We start from the raw sequence: 21,592 nt of genomic DNA on the forward strand, positions 1-21,592 counted from the left end.
TGAGTGCCCATTTTCCACACGGGATGCTGGGAAGGTGTCATCTGGGTCCTCCCAACATTCCTCTCTATGTAGATCCCTGCCAGCAATGATGCAATGTCTTGTAGCCGTCAGATTACTATCTTGTGTGGGCAACTTGTAGAAGAATGCTGGGAGGACACGGGTCTTGTTATCCCTGCATCCTCCAGACTAGGAGTGCAAATAGGAAAAGTATTACATGATTATATGGATAGAAGAAAAATACACAGCAGCAATGGATCTGAGCATTATAACATTATCGCCCGTAGGACAGGGCGCCCATGTGTGTTATCATTTATTATGTTATTAATGGTACATACACTGACTGGGTGATCGAAACTAGTGGGGGGCCACAGGGGTCAGTGCTGGGCCCTATTCTTTTTAATTGATTTATTAACAACTTTGTAGAGGGATTGTACAGTAAAATATCAATCTGTGCAGGTAATACAAAATTATGTAGAGTAATTCCCAAGAGAGGACGGAATGGTTGTAAATGGATCTGGATAAATTGGGGCTTTAGGCAGAAAACTGTTAAACGAGGTTTAACACTGATACATGTAAGGTTATGCATATGGGCAGGGAAATACATGTCACCACTACACACTAAATGGGAAATCACTGGGCAACACTGAAATGGGAAAGGACTTGGAGATTTGACACCGTGCCGCATAATAGGCTAATATATAAAATGAGGCAGCTCGGATTGGGTGAAAACGTGTGTATCTGGGTAAAGAATTGGTTCAATGATAGAAAGCAGAGGGTGGTAATAAATGGTTCATACTCTGATTGGGCCACCGTCGCTAGCGGGGTGCCACAGGGTTCAGTATTGGGCCCCATTCTGTTCAATATATTTATCAATGACCTGATAGAGGGGCTGCACAGCAAAATATCAATATTTGCAGATGACACAAAATTATACAATATAATTAATGCAACGGAGGACAATGTGCGGCTACAAACGGACCGAGATAAGCTGGGGGCTTGGGCAGAAACATGGCAAATTAAGTTCAATGTTAATAAATGTAAGACTATGCATATGGGCAGGAGAAACGGATGTCACCAATATTCGATTAATGGAGTACCGCTAGGAAAAAGTGATATGGAAAAGGATCTGGGGGTATTAGTGGATAATAGACTAAACTGGAGTAACCAATGCCAGTCAGCTGCTGCAAAGGCAAATAAAGTCTTCGGGTGCATTAAAAGAGGTATAGGGGCGAGAACATTATCCTCCCACTATATAAGGCACTTGTCAGGCCTCACATGGAATACCGCGTACAGTTCTGGTCACCGGTGCTCAGGAAAGATGTCACAGTGCTTGAGGGGATTCAAAGAAGAGTGACTAAACTAATACATGGAATGAAGGGACTGGAATACCCAGAGAGGCTATCCAAATTGGGACTATTTACTCTAGAAAAAAGACATCTAAGGGGTGATCAAATAACTATGTATACATACATGAGGGGACAATACAAGGATCTCTCCCATGATCTGTTTATACCCAGGACTGCGACGGTAACAAGAGGGCATCCGCTACGTTTAGAGGAAAGCAGGTTTCATCATCAACACAGAAAGGGGTTCTTTACTGTAAGAGCAGTTAGACTGTGGAACTCTCTGCCTGAGGACGTAGTGATGGCAAAATCCATAGAAGAGTTTAAAAGGGGCCTTGATGTCTTTCTGGATCGGAAGGATATTACAGGATATAAATCTTAGGTTAATTGTTAATCCGGGTATACAGGCAGGTAGGAACTATTAGGGGTTGATCCAGGGATTAGTCTGATTGCCATTAGGGAGTCGGGAAGGAATTTTTTCCCCAAATGGGCTAATTGGCTCCTGCTTCTTGGTTTTTTTTGCCTTCCTCTGGATCAACAACATAAGAGGATAAACAGGCTGGACTAGATGGACATTGTCTTCATTCGGTCTTACTATGTTTAGTTAACTGTATGCTTAACTGGAGCAACCAGTGTCAGGCAGCTGCTGCCAAGGCATATACGATCATGGACTGCGTCAAAAGAGATATAGAGGCATATGACAAGAACATTGTTCTTCCTCTTTACAAGTCACTGGTCAGACCACACATGGAATATTGTGGATAGTTTGGGGCACCGGTAATCAAGAGGGACATATCAGAGCTTGTGCGGGTACAAAGGTGGGCAACTAAAGTAATAAATGGAATGAGTGGACTACAATACCCAGAGAGGTCATCAAAATTGGGGTCATTTAGTTTAGAAAAAAAACGGCTAAGGGGCGACCTAATTACCATATATAAATATGTCAGTGGACAATACAGAGCTCTCTCCCATCATCTATACCAAGGACTGTAATAAGGGGGCTTCTACACCAACAGAGAAGGGGGTTCTTTACTGTAAGAGCAGTGAGACTGTGGAACTCTCTTCTAAGGATGTGGTGATGGCAAACTCACTCATTTAAGAGGGGCCTAGATGTCTTTCTTGAATATAATAATGCTATATATTCTAGTGACTGATTACTTCAGAAGGGTCGGTGATCCAGGAATTATTCTGATTACCAGATTGGAGTTGGAAACAAATGTTTTGCCCTAAAATGAGGAAAACTGAATGTACCTCATGGGGGTTTATTTGCCTTCATCTGTAACAACATTGCAGGATGATGGGTAAACAAGGTGGACATGTTTTTTTTGAGGCCATACACACATTACTGTGGGAGAACAATAGGATTTTAAAATACAAGAATTTGGGTTCAAACTGTGAAATATGACCGTGTTACATATTTACCTTCTCCGATCCTACATGGTCGTGCCCTGAGCTGTAGCACAGTTTCCTACACTTCAAAATGCCCCCAAAAAGTGAAGCTTCGCCTGTTTATATATATATATCATCTTGAGTGTAGGGCGTCCCATGCTACGGCAAACTGCATGAGACTCAACTAGAGATGAGCGAGCGTACTCGGTTCGGGTGTTTTTGCACTCGAGCACCGTTTCGGGGGTGGCGTGGTGGAGCGGGGGGTAGCAGTGGGGAACAGGGGGGAGCTCTCTCACTCCCCTCTGCAACCCCCCGCTCCCTCCCCCCCCCCGGCGCCCCCCGAATCTTTTCGTCCGAGTAGTCAGTTACTCAGAAAAAGCGGTGCTCGAGTGCAAAAACACCCGAACCGAGTACGCTCGCTCATCTCTAGACTCAACCCCGCCAACAAATGATGGCCAATGGCTCGAAGATTTTGCCAGTAAAAAGTGCAATATTACCAACAAACTATTCTGCTGGGGCTTAGGCCACATGCGGCGCACCTACCCTGAAAATGCAATGGGTACAGACGATGGCATATTGATTGATTGATCTTGGGACTGCATAGTTGTGCCCCCAGTATACATCTGCATTAAAGCCAGTTTAATGTAAGACTCCATGGACATGGGGAGCACTGATTTGGTTCTCACGTTTATGCTTCCACCGGCTGCCCATGACACCTGCTCTATGTGAACGGACACATAACATTCTGTATGGCACTGCAACTGTAGTGAATTGCACAGATTTGCTTGTAGGGTATTAGCAAAGTATTCACTGAAGTGTCCATTAATATAGGGAGATCTTTGAAAAGCTTAATCTTATTTCACGCAAGTTGTACCTTATGTGTGATTATGGTGGAGGCTACTTGGCATTTTCGTACTGATCATTCATGAAATTCACCATTGTAACTGATTTTTCCTATGGGGAAAATTTTGCAAGTGCACTTGTGACTATCCCACCATTTTTGATCTATTCGTCCAACTAAAAAAAGCCTCTGTGCGTACACCCATATAAACGAGTGGGTGCTATGTCCATCTGATTGTCGGACAAATGTTTCAGTCCGAAAAGCAGACGGAATACCTATCCATGTGCATGTACCCTAAGGCCTCATGTCCATGGGCAAAATCAGGCCCGCCGCGGATTCTCCATGCAGAATCCTGCAGCGGGTTCCTCCTTTCCCGGGGACATGAGGCAAAAAAAGATTAAACTTACCTGTCTGGACGCTGCGGATCTTCCCTCCGTTGCGACCAGATCTTCTTCCTTTGGCCCGGCGGATGTGCTCGGCACACCGGCAGCGTGCCGCGTGCATGCGCCAGGCACATCCGCCGGGCCGAAGAAAGAAGATCCGGCCACAACGGAGAAAAGATCCGCAGCATCCGGACTGGTAAGTTTTAATTCTGGTACGGGTGTTCCGTGGATCTGGACGGCTTCCATAGGCCTGAGTAGAAGCCCGCGGGAGACCCGCACTAAAATGGAGCATGCCGAGTTTTTTTTCCCGCACACGCAATCCGCGCTTCAAGAGTAAAATGACATCCGCAGGTATTTAGCTACATGCGGGTGTCCAATGCATCCCTATGGGGCGCGGATCCGCGTGCGGGAAAAAAGCTGCGGATTTTAAATAATCTTTTTACCGTGGACATGAGGCCTTAGAGAAACCATCAAAATTACTGCTCTCCATTCACAACCGCATTTGGCCTTACAGTTGGCTGTGTATATCTAGACATCTACAGAATCCATAGGCTTCAGTTGGGAAAATTTACGCCCAAAGTGTGTCCAAGTTAAAGGGGTTTTCTGGTTACTGGACAACATTCACAAAGGTCCCATTGTGTTAAACTAACAAAAGCAGCAGTCGTTACCCGTCCTCTGACACTGTGGTCCAGCTCTGCAGCCCCACTGCCCTCCCGGGGTTTGTTGTAGAAGATGATGTCACCAGAACTGACTAACGTCCCTAACTCCTGGCATCATGGCACCCAGGATGTGAGCACTTATGCCAGGAGAATAGGTGGTGACACTGAAGCCTCTGATTGACTTCTATTGACATCTTCCACAACAAACTCCTGGTGGACTGTGGGGCTGCAGCACTGGATCGCGGTGGCAGAGGTTGGATAAGTACTGCTGCTTATTATTATTTTAGCACAGTGGGCAGTATAGCGGGGACCCTGTCCAATAATCGGACAACCCCTTTAAATTCTGAACAATAATTTGAACATGCTATTTAAGAAAAACGGAAAGTGAAATAATGCCAGAATATCCTTTTTTAGGTATTTTCCATAGAAACATAGAACATTGATGGCAGAAAGCCCGCATGCTCCATCTGGGCAGCCTTTATATCATTTCCTTTTTATTTCCCCCTTAGGACAGATCCATGCTTATCACAAGCAGCTTGAATTAATTGAGTGTTGATTTTCTAACTTTGTCTGCTGGAAGTTTGTTCCAAGCATCAATTACTTTCTCAGTGAAATAATAGTTCCTGAAATTCCTTCTAACTTTCCCCCAACTAATCTCAGATGGTGTCCCCTCGTTCTAATGTTTAGATTCCTAATAAAACCCTTCCCCCCTGAACCCAATTTATACTTTTAGAATGTATATAATGGTTTCCATCAGAATACACTCCATTAACAACACTGATATTTGTCTGCGAATCCACCAGACTATGAATGGATTAACCCTTTCCAATCCACTGTCTGACCTCTGAAGACGTTATGATTTAAGGCTGTACAGCTCCGATATTGGAAGACGTCCGTCGGGGTTCTCTTACTGTATATTGCCAGCCTCTCTGCTGTCGGAGCCTATCCAACGTGTCACCTCATGCAGTACTGGCTTTAGCCAGCAGATAGCGCCGTTTTATAACGGCAGAAAAAGACTAAGCCCCCTAGGAAAAAGCAGGATACAAATTGGATTGGAAAGGGTTAAGTCCAATTTACAATAATTTATCTATGAGCTCTCTATATGGAACTGTATCAAAAGCTTTACTAATAAGGGAGATAGAATAACACCTCCACAGCGCCACCTATTGGAAGACAGCATTCCTTCAAGCCAAAGTTAGACTCTTTATACAAGCCTGGTAACAATGACTGGGAATTAAAAGCAAAGCCAGACTCCATGTACAGCTGCCTCCTCACTCACCGTCTAGGTGCTCTCCCTATGGAGAAAAAAATACTTTACTGAAATCCAGATAGGCGATATCCACGGCACCACCTTCATCCACCACTTTTGTACAGCCATGTGCTTGAGGCCTGATAATATTGCCCCCTGACAAGTAATGCATGTGTCATTGTAGTATATACACTGTAGCTATCGGATGTGACTATGCAGTAGTTGTAGTACTGATAGTTTGTGAGGCGCTCCGCTGATGCCTACAATGTGAGAGTTTCATATGAATATAATCATTTTCAATTATCTCAAAATGATTTTCGCAATATATAAATGACTGCAATTGTAGACAACATAATCACCGCAGTCAGCACTGTAATTCACGGTAAACATGTCCTGACAGTTTGTGGGTTAATTAAAGGTTTGGTGGAATTAATTAGTATAAATCCATGTTTAGTAATCCCATCCCTTATTTAAAAGTGATCACAGTGATTTATATAGTTAAAGGAGTTTGGTCACCCCACACAACTCTTTTCAGTATGCCATGCCTGGGACAAGGAGCTGACAGTCATTGATCCGGCTCCTGGCACACCTAGGAAACAGCTGGGTGAAACCACAGCCAGCCACACATTTTCTCTATAGCGGCCACTGGAGGGAAGATGGAGTATTGTAATACAAGAATGGCATATGGTCCTCCAGAACGAGAGCCACTCTTAGGCTTCATGTCCATGGGCACACACGGTTTCCAAGTGTGGAAACCTACAGCGGTTTCCACCCGTACCCACAGTGACCTCAATGGAACCCGTCCATGTGGGAATCTGCTGAAAATGGAGCATGCTACGATTTTCTCTCGTGCATGCGGTCCGCACGCCGGGAAAAAAAAAAAATCACATCCACATGCTTTTAATTGGTTTGCGGACACTAATGCATCCCTATGGGCGGCTTGATTTGCAGATCTCCCACACGGGTTCCGCAAATCAAATCCACCCATGGACATTGGACCTTATAGAGTAGCTCGCCGTTCCGGGTCATGGAGGGGAGTTCCAAGCGGGGGACCCCACTCTATGATGTTGATACACTCAAACTGGGTATATGAACAGGGTTTGCCTTCTTGGCATAACTACTTTAAACCAACAACAGGCCTATGAAACTGTAAATGTTAAAGGGACATTTTGGTAAAAAAAAACTACTCAGCACCCAGGGGTATAGTTGGCAACATAGTGGGGCAGATCATCTACTTGCCAATTGCTTTATTAAAAGCCGCTCTGGTCCAGCCCTCTGTTGTCCCACATCATCTGCCCTATATTGAGTTGAAACCTCCATCAACCAGAAGTCAGAATTCTAGCATCCAAAGTTGCAGTTTTGGTGCATGCGCCAAAACTGCAACTTTTTAGGCAGGAATGCTGCGCCCTGCTGCTTTTTAAAAAAGTGTGTGGGACCTAACTTTATGGTTATCTCTGCCAGGAACTAGCGTTAATTATAGCAAAAACGTAACCCAACTGCTAACTGGAGTATGTTTTTATCTGGCGGACGGAGGTGCCACCAGATGAAACAAATATATTAGGAGGCTTCAGCCTCGTAATACATTTGTTGCTTGTAGCCAAGTGCTTAACCTCCATTGTCTCTATTCATTTCTGGTCCACCCAGCAGACACTGAAGGATTTTGCTAAGCACAATTGAGATCACGTGGGACGGGGACCGCAACGGCATCGCCATCTCAGCTGTGAAGGGATCCGTAAATACATTACCCCACTATGCTCTGCATGCCATTCACACTGTGGGGAAACAATAGAAAGTTTCCTTGGAGTGACCCTTTAAGTTATATTTTTTTCAGAATGAGGTTATTTAAATACAGATCTAGAGTAGCAAACTGAATTCCAGCTGAAGGAAAGTCCAGGTCTAGCATGTTCTATATCAGCAGCCTAATCATATGGATGTTTATAAAGTGGTAGTCTTCCATGCTATAATATTTAACCCATGAGATAATCAGAACCATTGCTACTGTTAGCATGAGTTCCCAAGTAAATAACAGTTAAGACCCCACGCAGCAGCCCATAGCTGCACGGTCTTGTCGAACTTATGGACAACATCGTGTTCCCATTGGCTGCCGCAGCTGGGTGGGCGGAGTCTCAGCCTCAAGCATTCTTCCTTATGTGACAAGGCACCCTTAGACTTGACTCCTTTATTACGCTTGGTGAATGCTTGGACACACGGGCAGGTAATTACTTAGACCGGTGTTTCTCCCGCAGGACTAAGTAAGATCGATGCCCAGCTACAAGTGACAAATGTAATAAAAGCTGGAAGCCACATAATTTTTTCATCTGGTGGCAGCTCAGTGTGCCAGGTGACAACTCACCCCAGCTAGGAGCTGTAGTAGGTTTTTGTAATTATCTACACTAGTTTCTGGCATAGATTATAGTAAATATGAAGGGCTGTGCTCGGCCATGCCCCCTATCGCCACACCCCACTCTTTTTTTTAAAAAGTGGTAGGGCGACGTGTATAAGGCTAACAAGTGTCAGTTTGGGCATGTGCACCAAAACTGTGAATTTTGGACGCAAGGCGTCTTGGCCGTGATAGGCCCCAATGTCCTTCTGAGCGGGAAATTCTGGAAACGCAATTGGTGAACATATAGATGGATGCTTTCATATGTGTAAAGTAGTACTGCAGGCTTTTAAAGTTCATACATTGTAAAGAATGTTCTAACTTCCTGTCTTCATTTCTTGACTTGGGACCTGAGGCATCACAGTAAATGCTGTATAGTGTTTCTACTTTGTACCATCTCCACTTGATTATGTTACTTGCCCTTTGCAATAGCAGATGTCCTGCGACGGGACTGTGGTTTATGTAGCGCATATATTTCACAGTCTATTGGAAGAGGCAAGTAACACAATTCATGTGACAGATATGACAGATAGGCGTGGAGAATTCAGTAGGTGGAAGACAACGCCAATAAACCAGATATGAAATACTAAAACACTTCTGGGAAGGATAGATGGCACTAAGCACTGGTAGTAAACACAGATGGCCTTGTGTTTAACAGTGCAAATAAAAATGGAGCCGCACTTGCAGGTTTAGCCCAGCATTTGTCGGGAAAACACGAGCAGAGAATCGCGGCATGCCGCAATTTGCCACTCGCGAGCGGAGAATCACTATGATTCTCCACTCATAGACAGGGGGGCTGCGCTTTCCATAGCAACGCTATGGAAAGCGTTCACTGCATTCCCCGCGGCCGCATTATCACCACGGGGGAACACAGTGAAAATTCACCCATAGACAGGAGCCCTTAGTCAAAAAAAGTGGCCCTTTTTTGACAGATCAACTTAATTTGCAACGGTGGTTGAATATTTTTGATTGCAACTGTAGGTAAGGAAACCATAGAAATACATTTAAAGGGAATCTGTCAGCTCGAACATGCCATCCAAACTGCAGGCATGATGTTATAGAGCAGGAGGAGCCGAGCAGATTGATATATAGTTTTATGGGGAAAGATTTAGTATAACTTGAATTTTATTCACTTATACCTCTGCATGTTCTGAGCTGAAGAGTCCAATGGGCGGAGCTATCAGTGATTGACAGCTACTCCTATATGTACAGTCATACACAGCTGTCAGTCACTGATAGGACTGACAGACTCCCTTGAAGTTTATAGGCTGTATGTCCTAAGTAATGTTTGTTCTTACATTATAGGGGTGAAAAGCAGTAACCTGAACCATGCCAGTGCCTCCACCACCTGCACCCCCTCCACCACCTGCACCCCCTCCACCATCTGCTCTGTCCCAGGTATTGTATTCTCATCTTCTACTGAACAATGTAGACTGAAAAACACTGTCTGTCATTCCTGGGTAATCATTATCAATGTATAAATATAGACAATAATACTAATATGTGGTATTCTTCACATTCTTTTTTATTGGCTTGATAGCCTGCCAGTGCCTGCGCCTTCAGAGAATAGTGATGTCCATATGCTCTACGAGGGCATACGGACAGGGGTTGTCTTCATGAGATGCTGTTTCAAAATCTTGAGAATGAGTTGAATATCATTCAGAATTTTAGTGGATTCTGTCACAATACACCAAAGTGGGCTGACTATTAGAGATGAGCGAGCACGCTCGGATACAGCAGTTACTTGAGCGAGCATCGCTCTCCGTGAGTAACTGCTTACTGGTCCGAGCGTGCTCGGGGGAGGCGGCAGGGGTTAGCGGGGGGGGGGGGGAGAGTGAGAGAAAGATCTCTCTCTTCCACCCGCTAACCCCTGCCACCGCCCCCCCCCCCCCCCTCCCCAAGCATGCTCGGACCAGTAAGCAGTTACTCGAGAAGAGCGATGCTCGCTCGAGTAACTGCTGTATCATCTCTACTGACTATACATACTGAAATATCTGATTAACAGCTGTAAATGGTGGCACCCCATTCTTGTTTGCTGGTCCATATGGGGTCTATTATAAATAAGAAGGAATGGTTAATAGCAAAATATTATCCAAACTCTTATAACCGGTCTTGGTGCTGTAACTCCCAACACACAGCTCAGAATATCAGGTACTGTATGGCTATTTGTATTGATCATTTCTATTATTGTAGTAAATATAAGTGCTATACTAATTTTATACAAGGATGGAGGAAAATATGGAAACACCATACAAAATGCATGGGATTTTAATCATTAGCATTGAGCTGCCCTTTTGACCCCTGCTTGTATAGAGCTTTCCTGACAAATTTGTGTTTACTTCACCTCTTGCCCTGCTCTGGATGGTTTTGGGACCTGAGTGGCTTAAACCCCTGACCAATGGAACCTTGTTACTGGGGCAGATGTTCACATCTGCTCTGCAGCATCGGTGTCATATTACCTCCACTTAAAATCGGTCTCTACATGTCCTATTTAAATATGATTTATAATGCCATGTAACTTAAGACATGCATTTTGTATGGTGTTTCCATATTTTTGTCCACCCCCAGTGTCTGCTGCATAAACTTTTCTTCATCCTTTCTGGTTCTAAAATATTGTCAGCAGAGAATTCCTGTAAGAATTGGGCTGATTTAGTAAGGTTTTTATTCCATAAAAGCTGGCATAAAAAAATCCTGTGTACCAAAACGTGTGACTTTTTTTTGCAGTTCTACACCAACCCCCACCACTTTGTATGTTCACTCAAAGTTTATTAATTTTTTAAGCATAAAAGTACATACAAACCTTAATGGCCGCTCAGCGCCGGAAATAAGAAAGGGAGCGTAGTGTTATAAATAGAGCATTCTATCACCGATAGAGCCAGCAGCTTACATGGGCCATTAAAGCAGTCCGAGACCTGAACTGCATACTTCAAAAAGACCCATCTGCTGAAGAACAAAATCACAGCCGGCATAAGGGGGGGTTATGACTTAAGTATAATACTACAGCCGAGAAATCAGAACACGAACAATAGACCCACAGGAACAAATGAATGATGGAGTGATGAGAGGTGAGATAGGAAAGGGGAAACTAGAAGAATGAGGAGGATAAAAAAAGGGCGTGGGGGGGTGATCATAAACTGGTGGTATAAGACAGGTTCCCGTGCTAACGGTCAATCCTCAACTCAAACCCAGAAAGTAGCAGGAGTTCAGAAAAAGTTCGGTCTGAAAGTTAGGAGATTGCATAAGTTCTAGTCAGGGAAGCCAAACTAGCATAACTTCAGAGTCATCCCTTGCCCTGTTCGTAGCCAACTCTTAATGCAATATAGATAGGTCATTTTTTCCTACCACTCGCCCATACCAGGAGTATGGGTTGAGCACCAATAGTCCTCACTACTTTTTTTTAAAGTGGGAGGGGTTTGGTGTTAGTGGGTGTGGCCATTCACAGCCACCACATTTACTATAATTTACACCACAAGCAAAGATGCGCCAAATATATCAGAGGCATGTATTCTTTAATACATTTGGTGCACTTTCACGACAACACAGCCATTACTTGCACCAGCATATAAAGTGCCAGTGTAAGGGTCTGTTTAGACCTTGTTATTGGCTCCGTCCAAAAGTTACTGTTTAAAATTCCGAAAACAGAACCCCTGGACAGAACCTACCTTGGCCACTAATTCAGCAGGTTTCCATTCTTTTCCTGCAGTCCACCACGTTATTCTTTTTAGCGCAAAATGCTGGAAATGAACAGAAACCTGCCTAAAAATGACTTATTGGTGTCCATTTCCACTATTTTTATTAATGACCAAGATAGGTTCTATGAAGGGTGCCGTTTTGAGGACTTTACCTGAAAACTCGGACTGGACCCCTGGACGGAGTCCATAACGAGGTCTGAACAAGCCCTTAGTAAAGGTGCTTTGACACGGAACAATTATCGATAAACAAGAAGTCTTTAACTTCAAGAAAACCGAACGACGCATCCTTCTGTGTAAGCAGGCAGTCTTTCATAATTGAACGACTGCCTGCTTACAGTGAATGGAGGCAGGCGGGCCGAAACGATCCCCGACCTGCTCTGCCTTCATTGACTAGCGATGCTCACTTCCGTGTAAAAGCATAGGAGCGATCATTGCTGGGACTACTTGTCGGGCATCTGTTGCGCGACAGATCGTCCCATGTAAAGCATCCTAACTCTGCCTCGGTGTCAATTGTTACGTTGTGACTATATTTTTTTCTCTTTTTTTTTGGAAAACCATGAATAAACAATTTTAAAAAAGAGAGACGGCTCACTATGTGAGATTTTGTGAAGAAACTTTCCTTTCCTTCTCAGACGTCTTGGAGCTAGTGAAAACAATGACTTTAGCAGAGGCTGTTTCTTGACTAACATTCCGTTCCTCGGCTCTTCTCAAGTAACGAGGAATGTGACAGCTGGCCTCAGTTGTCTTGTGCCGGTGATGGAGCCCTGGTTGGCCACACAGCTGCTTTCCTTCTTGCTCTGGTGGAGGTGCCGTTACCCATTAGAGCACACAATGCACAGCTGTCCCCCACAGCATATGGAAAATGGATTTAGACCCTCTTGGCATTTGGATGTAACATATAGTGTTTACATTTGGCCCATTTGATGGCTACAAATAGTTACAAGTGTACAATGAACTAATTGTTTCATTGTGAAGACTGAACTAAGGCTGGTTTTACACGGACAGTTATGCGCACATTTGCCTCGTGTTTTTGGGCATGGTGTATTTGCGCACACGAACACCCCCACAGCCACGGTTCCATCCACTGAAAGGACTAATTAGCCTAATTAGTTTCATATGTTCTCTTTCCCTGCGCAAATGTACAGGAAGATAGAACGTGCTGCGTATTTTTTTTGGACAATGGAACTGTTCACGCAAAATACTCGCTTGTGAACGAATCCATAGGTTCTTTTCAGTGTATGTTGGACACACAAATACGGTCGGGTGAATCCGGTTTAATAGAATGTGCTTTCTTAATTTTTGCAGGGTGAGCTGGAATTTGTATTTGTAGCATTTTGCGGTACATGCAACTTTTTGATCACCTATTATTAGGGCTAATGAGGTGAGTATGAGGGTTTTGGGGGGCGCCGTGGCGGACTCCGCTGCGATATTCCGCTAGCGGAGTCCGCCAATGCCGTGGGCATGGGGCCTAAGTATTAATATTTTGGGATACAAGGTTACCAAAAAAATTAAATACTTGCATTCTTTAGTCTCTTTTTTTTTTTCAGGCCTTCTGCACACGGGCGGGTCAGATCCCGCATGCCAGATTCTCGCAACAGAGTTTGACCCGGTGACCCCTGCGTACCTGTCCGGCATCTTCTGTGAGCGCTGCCGATGTGCCCGCCGGCGCTGGGGGAGGGGTGACACGTATCTTGCGATACTTCCGCAGTGCTCACTGCGGAAGTGCTGTGGGACAGACAGCTTCCATTGATTTCAATTAAAAAGCTGGCCATGCGTAACCCGCACAAAATTGCAGCATGCTGCGATTTATTCTCCGCGAGCGGAAAATTGCGATCGAATACTATGGGACTGTATTTGCTGCGGAGTCTGGAGGCGGACGCCCACCATGGACACAGCGATGCAAATACACCCGTGTGCAGGAGGCCTTAGGGTTCTTCCTGTATGGGATACATAATATGATATTTTAATAATTTAGCCCTGTACTGATGTGAAGATATCAGTCGTGTCTTATCTTTTCTGTTTATTTATCCTGTATAACAAAAAATTGGAAAAGGTTGAATACTTTAAAAAATTTTCTTCAACTTTATTTTTACATTTCTTTTTAGTCCCCATAAAGGAGACTTGAACTTGTGATCCTTTGCAATACGGTATATAGTATTTATCAATATCCCACAGTCAGGGCTTGCACAGCAACCCTGGAAGCCTGTGCTAGGTCCTGGGCTGCCGTGCTGACTAGAGATGAGCGAGTGTACTCGGTTCGGGTGTTTTTGCACTTGACCACCGCTTTTTCCGAGTAACTGACTACTCGGACGAAAAGATTCGGGGGGGGGCGCGGGGGGTGAGCGGGGGGGTTGCAGAGGGGAGTGGCGGGGGGGGGGGGGAGAGCTCCCCCTGTTCCCCACTGCAACCCCCTGCTCCACCACGCTGCCACCCGGCGCCCCCGAATCTTTTCGTCCGAGTAGTCAGTTACTCGAAAAAAGCGGTGCTCAGGTGCAAAAACACCTGAACCGAGTACGCTCGCTCATCTCTAGTGCTGACCCATCAGCACCCCATGATTGGTTTGCATTGGGGCCAGTGGAGTGCGGTGCTTTGACTGCGGCATCTAAGTAGTTAACAGTTGTGATTGGAGGTAGCTGAGATTGCGACTGTTGTTGTCAGGAACCACTGATAGCCGCCAGGTATGGGTCGGACTCTGCCCCCAGGACTTCTCCGTGATGCCTTTCACATGATGTATATTTATGTGATGCAGTTGAGAATTGATTACAAGGTTGTCTAATCACGACAGTCGTTGTCTGGAGGTCCAGTTGGGGCATATTGGTGTCACTGGTTATTAGGGCTCATTCACACTGCTGATTGCGTATTTTGGCCTGTGAATACGCAGTGTGTTCACAGAACGAAATATGCTGATTCCCTGCGTGTTTCTGCCTATGGGCAGGTGCAAAAAAACGCACAAAATCCCATTGATTCCAACGTATATACGCAGCAAGTAATCAGGTTTCTTTGCGTATTTATGCACACCCATTGATTTCAATGAGCGATGTTGGATGCGTAATATGCACCAATATAGGAATATAGGACATGCTACATTTTTACACAGCTGTGAATGAACCCATTGAAATCAATAGGCTCTATTCACTGCGTATCACGCTGCGTATTAACGTTCGGGCGAATGATCCCTAATTAGACAGAGTGAAGTGTTTTGGAGGACTTGCATGTAAGTTAGTCATATACTTTTATGTCCTGGTGCCACTTTGCTTTTGGTTTTAGACTACATAGGACAGAGTTGTCACCTTTCATGGTTGTTACCATTTACTTTTGGGCCTAGTAATCCTGTTATACAGCAGCAGAGAGAAGACGTCCTCCTCCACCTCCTTTATCCTTCGTCATGTATTAATCGATAAGACGCATTGATTTCTGGGTTTCTAGTTGGAACTGCATCCGCTTTACAATGTAAACTAAAGTCCTATTTTTGGGACATTGCGTGAAGGCAAGAGCTGCTGGCAGCGGCCGGGTCCCATGATAGCCGTACAGGGCTTATCTCTCCGGGAACAGCAAGGGAAGAGGAAGAGAGACGCTCTTGAAGTACAATGTCATCACACCGAGGAGGGAGTACTGGCAAATCCAAAGCGTCAAAAGGTCAAATTCACTCATTCTCCCCCTGTCCATTTTCCACATATTATCTTTTGTACGCAGTGGGTCACAGTTTAACCCCGTTGTAGCCGTCACACATCTCTTTCTAAGGCTATACTTTTCTGAGTACAGTTACTTTCTAAGAAAATCGTAAATGTGCCCCATCAGGCCGATCTAGCATGGTGATATAGTATGTACGGGCCCACTGGACATCTGTTGTTAGGGGAAGGAACAGAACAGAAGGAAAGAAAATCCCCGCGCTCTAGGTGAATGGATTACTGCTAAAAAATAAAGTTTACTTACTTTCCTACAGCTACTGTAAATGCTGCAGCAAATCTGTAATACCGTGTTTCCCTGAAAATAAGACAGTGTCTTATATTAACTTTTGTTCAGAAAGGTTTAACTTTTTTACATGTATAGCTGCCTCAACACTATTTAAATTGACTTTTTTATTTAACTGTTAGCAGGGCTTGATTTTGGAGTAGGGCTTATATTTCAAGCATCCTCAAAAAGCCTGAAAAATCATTTTGCATCCTTAAAAATTAACCCTAGTAGTGACAGCACCCCCCCCCCCCCCCCATTGCCACTATGCTCTTCAGATACAGGAAGAGGTTTAGCTGTACAGGTTACAACAGGGGGGATTGGGGCGGCCGTGGGCCCCTTGTGAATCATGGGCTCGCCCCAATAGCACCTGTTATAATCCACCATTGGTCCCTACTCTACTCACCCTTGTAGTGGTGTCCAGAAAGCCTGTACTGAGAAAATAAGTGTGCAGGAGCTGTAGTTGGCATAGCAACGCGGATCACATCACCGGAGCCAGCTCATGTGATCTGCATTGCTACGCCGACCACAGGTCCTACATGCTCATTTCCTCAGCACAGGTTGTCCGGACACCGCTACAGCAGTGAGTAGAGCGGGGACCTTGACCCTCCATCGGAGCCCCTGACAATCAGTAGTGTGGACTTTAAACCCCAACTGTCACTGACACCTATACAAAAGATAATATATTGGGAGCAGGAGTCTAGCAATAGCAGCAGACCTTCCCTGCCCAATAGGTGATCAGTGCCAGTGACCTATCCTAAACCCACTGCTTGATTCCAGCCGGTACTGCACGATCTTTACTGAGGGTACTTCCAATATTCCCCACACCTATCTCGCTAGATAATCACGGCAGGCCCAGTGCCCTGATGGTGGACAGCCGGTGCACTTATTGGGCAGGGAAGGTCTGCTGCTATTGCTAGACTCCTGCTCCTAATACATTGTAAATCCGATTTCCCGTTTTTTCCTTCTTTCAGCAATAGACATTAGGACTAGAGATGAGCGAGTAGTGCCTTAGCCGAGTATCTCCCCGCTCGTCTCTAAAGATTCGGGGGCCAGTGCGGGTGACAGGTGAGTTGCGGGGGGGGGAGAGGGAGGGAGAGATCTCCCCTCCGTTCCTCCCCGCTCTCCCCAGCCCCCGAATCTTTAGAGACGAGCGGGGAGATACTTGGCTAAGGCACTACTCGCTCGAGTAATGTGCCTTAACAAGTATACTCGCTCATCTCTAATTAGGACCTCTACGATATACCTCCAATAGGAGGCTGCACCATATGCCACTGTATATGCGTATGGTGGCATATATTGTATATGTGTGATATATATTATACGTGCAGTAGAGTACTCCTTCCTATGCAGCCTTGGCATATGCTGGGTACTCGGGGCTCTATGGATACGCCCGGCATGTTACTTGGCTGCTGATAGTGAAATACAGCACTAGAGCTATCGGATAAAGCGGCCACAGAAGGGGAAGGCAATATATGGACTGAGCGCTCCGAGGATAACCCAGGAGATCATACAGACTGCATCAATATTAGTAGAATAGTCCCTTTTACCAATACTATAGGGTACTGAGGCTGGGCAGCACAATATAATGTGCACTTTATTGATAGGCTGGGTGATTTATGGGCAACCACCCATCTGAATCATCACGGCCTTCACCTGTCCTCCCTGCTGCAGGTGAGCACATTAGTCATGCGGCAGGTATAAGGAGGAGGTGCAGCCGGTAACATGGATTATTTACGTGCTCTGAACATGAGCCGTGGAGTCAGACTGAAGCTCTTTCCTCCCACCGTTCTCAGTTGGCATTCCTTGCCATGCCCCTTCTCCGTGTCAGCGGAAATGTGCTGGCACCGGCCCTCATCACACATACATGCTGCCATGGGATCCTTAACCCCTTAGTGACTGGCTTATTTGGTGCCTCAAGGACCAAGCACGTTTTACCGCCGCATTGCAAGAGCCATAACGCATTGACATATGAGGGCTTAGTTAGGTTGTATACGGTCACAGCGCCGCTCTGGGGGACTCCTAATGTGTTGGATAAGTTTTTTTACATTTTTGGCGGGGGGCAGATGGGAAAACCATCCAGAACTTCCACCATTGTTTTGTTTTCAAGTTCTAGATATTTTTCTATTTTTTTTTTTTACTATTTTAGCACAATAAAAACACATTTTTAAAGAAAAACAATTGAATCTGCATCACCCCATTGTAAGACCCAGAACATTTTTTTTTCTGGTAACGGAGCTACTTAAGGATTTGCTTTTTGCGGGAAGTGTTATAGTTTTTCTTGGTACCATTTTGAGGTACGTGCGGCTGTTAGAGTGCATTTTTTTGGGAGGCGAACAAAAGAAAAAAAAGAAATTCTCGCACTAACTTTTAAAAATATTTTTACGACGTTCAACATGTGAGATAAATAGTTAACTATTTTCATTCTTTGGGTCATTACAAACATGAGAATAGCTGTTAGTGTTGTTTTCTTTACATTTTGGGGCGTATTTTATACATTTAAGGGTGCATTCAGACTACCGTATATCGACCGGGTATACAAACCGGCCGATATACGGCGTCTCTCTCTGCAGGGGGAGGAGGCTGGAAGAGCCGGGAGCAGTGCACTGAGCTCCCGCCCCCTCTCTGCCTCCTCTCCACCCCCTTGCACTATTTTCAAAGAGGAGAGGCGGGATGGGGGCGGAGCTAATTCTCGGAACTTAGCCCCATCCCCGTTCTGCCTCCTCTCATTGCAAATAGTGCAGAGGGGGTGGAGAGGAGGCATAGAAAGGGCAGGAGCTCAGAGCACTGCTCCCAACTCTTCCAGCCTCCTCCCCTGCAGCGAGAGACGCCATATATCAGCCGGCGTGAATATCTTGGCGATATACAGTCATCTGAATAAGCCCTTAAACTGTTTTTGAGGGGAAAAATATGTATTTTCTTTCTAACTGGATTATTTTTCTTTATATTAAATATACTCCTATCCCCACATCACTGGGTGTAAGCCGTTCTCATCCAGAAGCCTAAGGTTATGGCTAAACATACAGACAAGGGAGTGAGTCTGCACAAGGCAATTGGAGTAGAAGGTGCTTATTCGTGTTGAAGGGGGGTCTCTGGTGTAAAGTGAAGAATTAAGTGCCCACTATGTGCTCACACTACTGTGTATATTGTATCTCCTTATACCCGCCATGTCATTATGTGCGTACGGCAGGTTCCATGACTATACATGTCATCTGCGGATGTTCTCCATATAAAGGAAGCCCAGCAGCCAAGATCCCCAAGTCACCAGTTAGCCCTGAGCATTATTATGGCTAACACACTCCGGTCATTAGACTAGCCACATGTAATACTTCGCTTCTCCTCTAGTGGCTGCTGCAAGTGAATGAACAGCTGACTGTAAAACACCAGCATTGAAAGGCATGTATTTTCAATTTTTCCTTAAACTAACGGACACAAATGGCGTATTCCGCGAGCAGAAGACAAATCGCAGTATGTTCTTTTTTACCGTGGATTCCACACAGATGACGTCATTTGATGTCAATGGAGGTGTCCGACTAGCAGCCCATGCGCAATTAACATTGCATATGGGCTTCAAGTACCCATGTCATCACTAAGCGACAACCCGGAAGGTACAAAAAAACCAACCTGTACTTCGTATGATCGCATATGAGCCTCTGCAGTGATTGCAATACAAGTTAGTGCCCTACGCAGGGTCACGGGCCGGGCTCACAGCTGGAATCCGCTGCTGGCCTCCCACATGCAGAATCCGATTCAGTCGTCTGAGCCCGGCCTAAAGCAAGGTGAAGTATCAGGTATATTTTTTACATGAAGCAGATGGAACAAGAACTTTACTGAAAAATGCTATGTACTAACTATTGCGTAGCATCGTCACTATATAGCATAGCAAAAGAAAGCACTAGCAAGAGCTTTCACTTAGTGTAACAGCAAAAATCAATGTATTTGAATTGCCACGATGTACCGTGTATTATACGCGCGTTCATTGCACATATAAAATGCTATTCAAATACATTCGTTTGAGCCTGGTCTTACTGGGCAAATAAGAGAGATGGAACAATACCTCTGTGGCACCACCTATTGGAAGGCAGCATTCCTGCAAGTCCATGTTAGACTCTTTATACAAGCCTTGTAACAATAACTTGAATTGAAAGCCAAACCAAAATTCATATACAGATAGTTGTTTCGGGGTGCCAAGCCAGAAACCTACTGGTGAGGGGCAAACACCCCCTTAAACAGCTGTCTGTGTATGGATTCTGGCTTGGCTTTCAATTCCCAGTCATTGTTACAAGGCTTATATAAAGAGTCTAACATTGACTTGCAGTAATGCTGCCTTCCAATAGGTGGCGCTGCAGAAGTATTGTTCCAGCTCCCTTATTTGCATATTACCCAGAGGAGCATGAATGGCCTTATAAGTGACCTGACTCCCTAAGGAGAAAAGATAGCGTTCCTGACCCTGGTCTTAATGTATGACGCAGGAAAGGCAAACTCAGTCTACTTAAAAGTGAGTTGAGTGAACAAAAGGCAAACTGGGCAACAAATCTTGACCAGAATTGTGCTAGAATTATGGAATGCTTTGCCACCCCCAAAAGAGAACTTTGTGGTAAGGATAAAAGTAGAGATTTTGTTTAAAGACTCAAAAAAAAAAAGTTTGGGATCACCGATATCTACTATTACTTCAGCAAAAACTTTCCCTTGCTTTTCACACTGCCATCTAGTGGACAAATGCAGTAGTTTAGTAAATACATTTTTTGGTAATTTACTCACAATGTACAGTATTTTGTGTGTTATATTACTATATGCAGTAACTAAGTAGAAGAACAAATAGTGTTTTAGGCCACCTTCACAAAATCGCGCGAGATTAGGGAGTTGCGAGACGCACAAATATGAGCCTCATTCTTTTGAATGGGATCATACACATGAGCGATGCTTTCCTGCATGATACCATGATGCTATGCAGGAAACAAGTCTCAGCATGTCCTATCTTTTTGCGTGCTCTTGCATCGCAGCGCCCATTATTTTCAATGGGGCTGGCAGCTAGGTGCACGCAATGCGAGTTCTCCCCATTTTGAAAACAATGGGAGAAACTCCACGATCCTCCACCGCGGCAGAGCATCCCTTCTTCCCCAAAGTGATGTGAGGCTGTTTTGACATGAAAACACCCCGGATCCGCGGGGAATTCACATGGCAGGGAGTGCGATACGGGGGGGGGGGTTATGTCTTACGAAATGACAGTTTTTTGTATAGTAAGTTCTGCCACTTTCTGAGCAGCTCCACTATATTGTACAACGTATTGCCAACCCAAGACTTTTTTGGATGGTTCCATTTTTTGAATGGATGTCAAGATGTTAGTGTGAATGGAGTGTGGTAGCTTGAGGGTTGTTCACTCTTGGACCACCATCTTTCCTTGATAAGATGGGTGGTAACACATCAGGAATTCACTTCTACACTGTAGATTTAGTAGAACAAACTGTTGTAATAGGCATCAGAGTGCACATGCCGAAACAATACCTGTCTGTCTAGCCGCTAACTAATACAGGATCTTCAATCCTAATTATCAGACCTTATGACTCAATGTATCACAGCAACATATCATAGTTCATACCATTCCATTCAGGGAGTGATCTCAGGGGCGTCTCTACCTGTCGAGATCTGACCTGCCCTCATCCAAGAGAGGGGAGTCCCCTCCCACACTGAGGGGAGTCAGGCGC

The 21,592-nt window shown here is 44.9% G+C and overlaps 1 protein-coding gene across 1 annotated transcript in view; it reads left to right on the top strand.

Moving 5' to 3' along the window:
* Positions 1–21,592, top strand: part of WIPF3 (WAS/WASL interacting protein family member 3) — a 58,666-nt gene that overhangs the window by 19,287 nt on the left and 17,787 nt on the right. The window contains exon 2 of the mRNA XM_066585537.1: positions 9,550–9,642. Coding sequence (XP_066441634.1) covers positions 9,574–9,642 — 69 coding nt within the window. The 5' untranslated portion in view covers positions 9,550–9,573. The remainder of the gene's footprint in view (positions 1–9,549; positions 9,643–21,592) is intronic.

The sequence above is a fragment of the Eleutherodactylus coqui genome, chromosome 12 (genome assembly GCF_035609145.1).
Source record: "Eleutherodactylus coqui strain aEleCoq1 chromosome 12, aEleCoq1.hap1, whole genome shotgun sequence".
In the NCBI taxonomy this organism is placed as follows: Eukaryota; Metazoa; Chordata; class Amphibia; order Anura; family Eleutherodactylidae; genus Eleutherodactylus; species Eleutherodactylus coqui.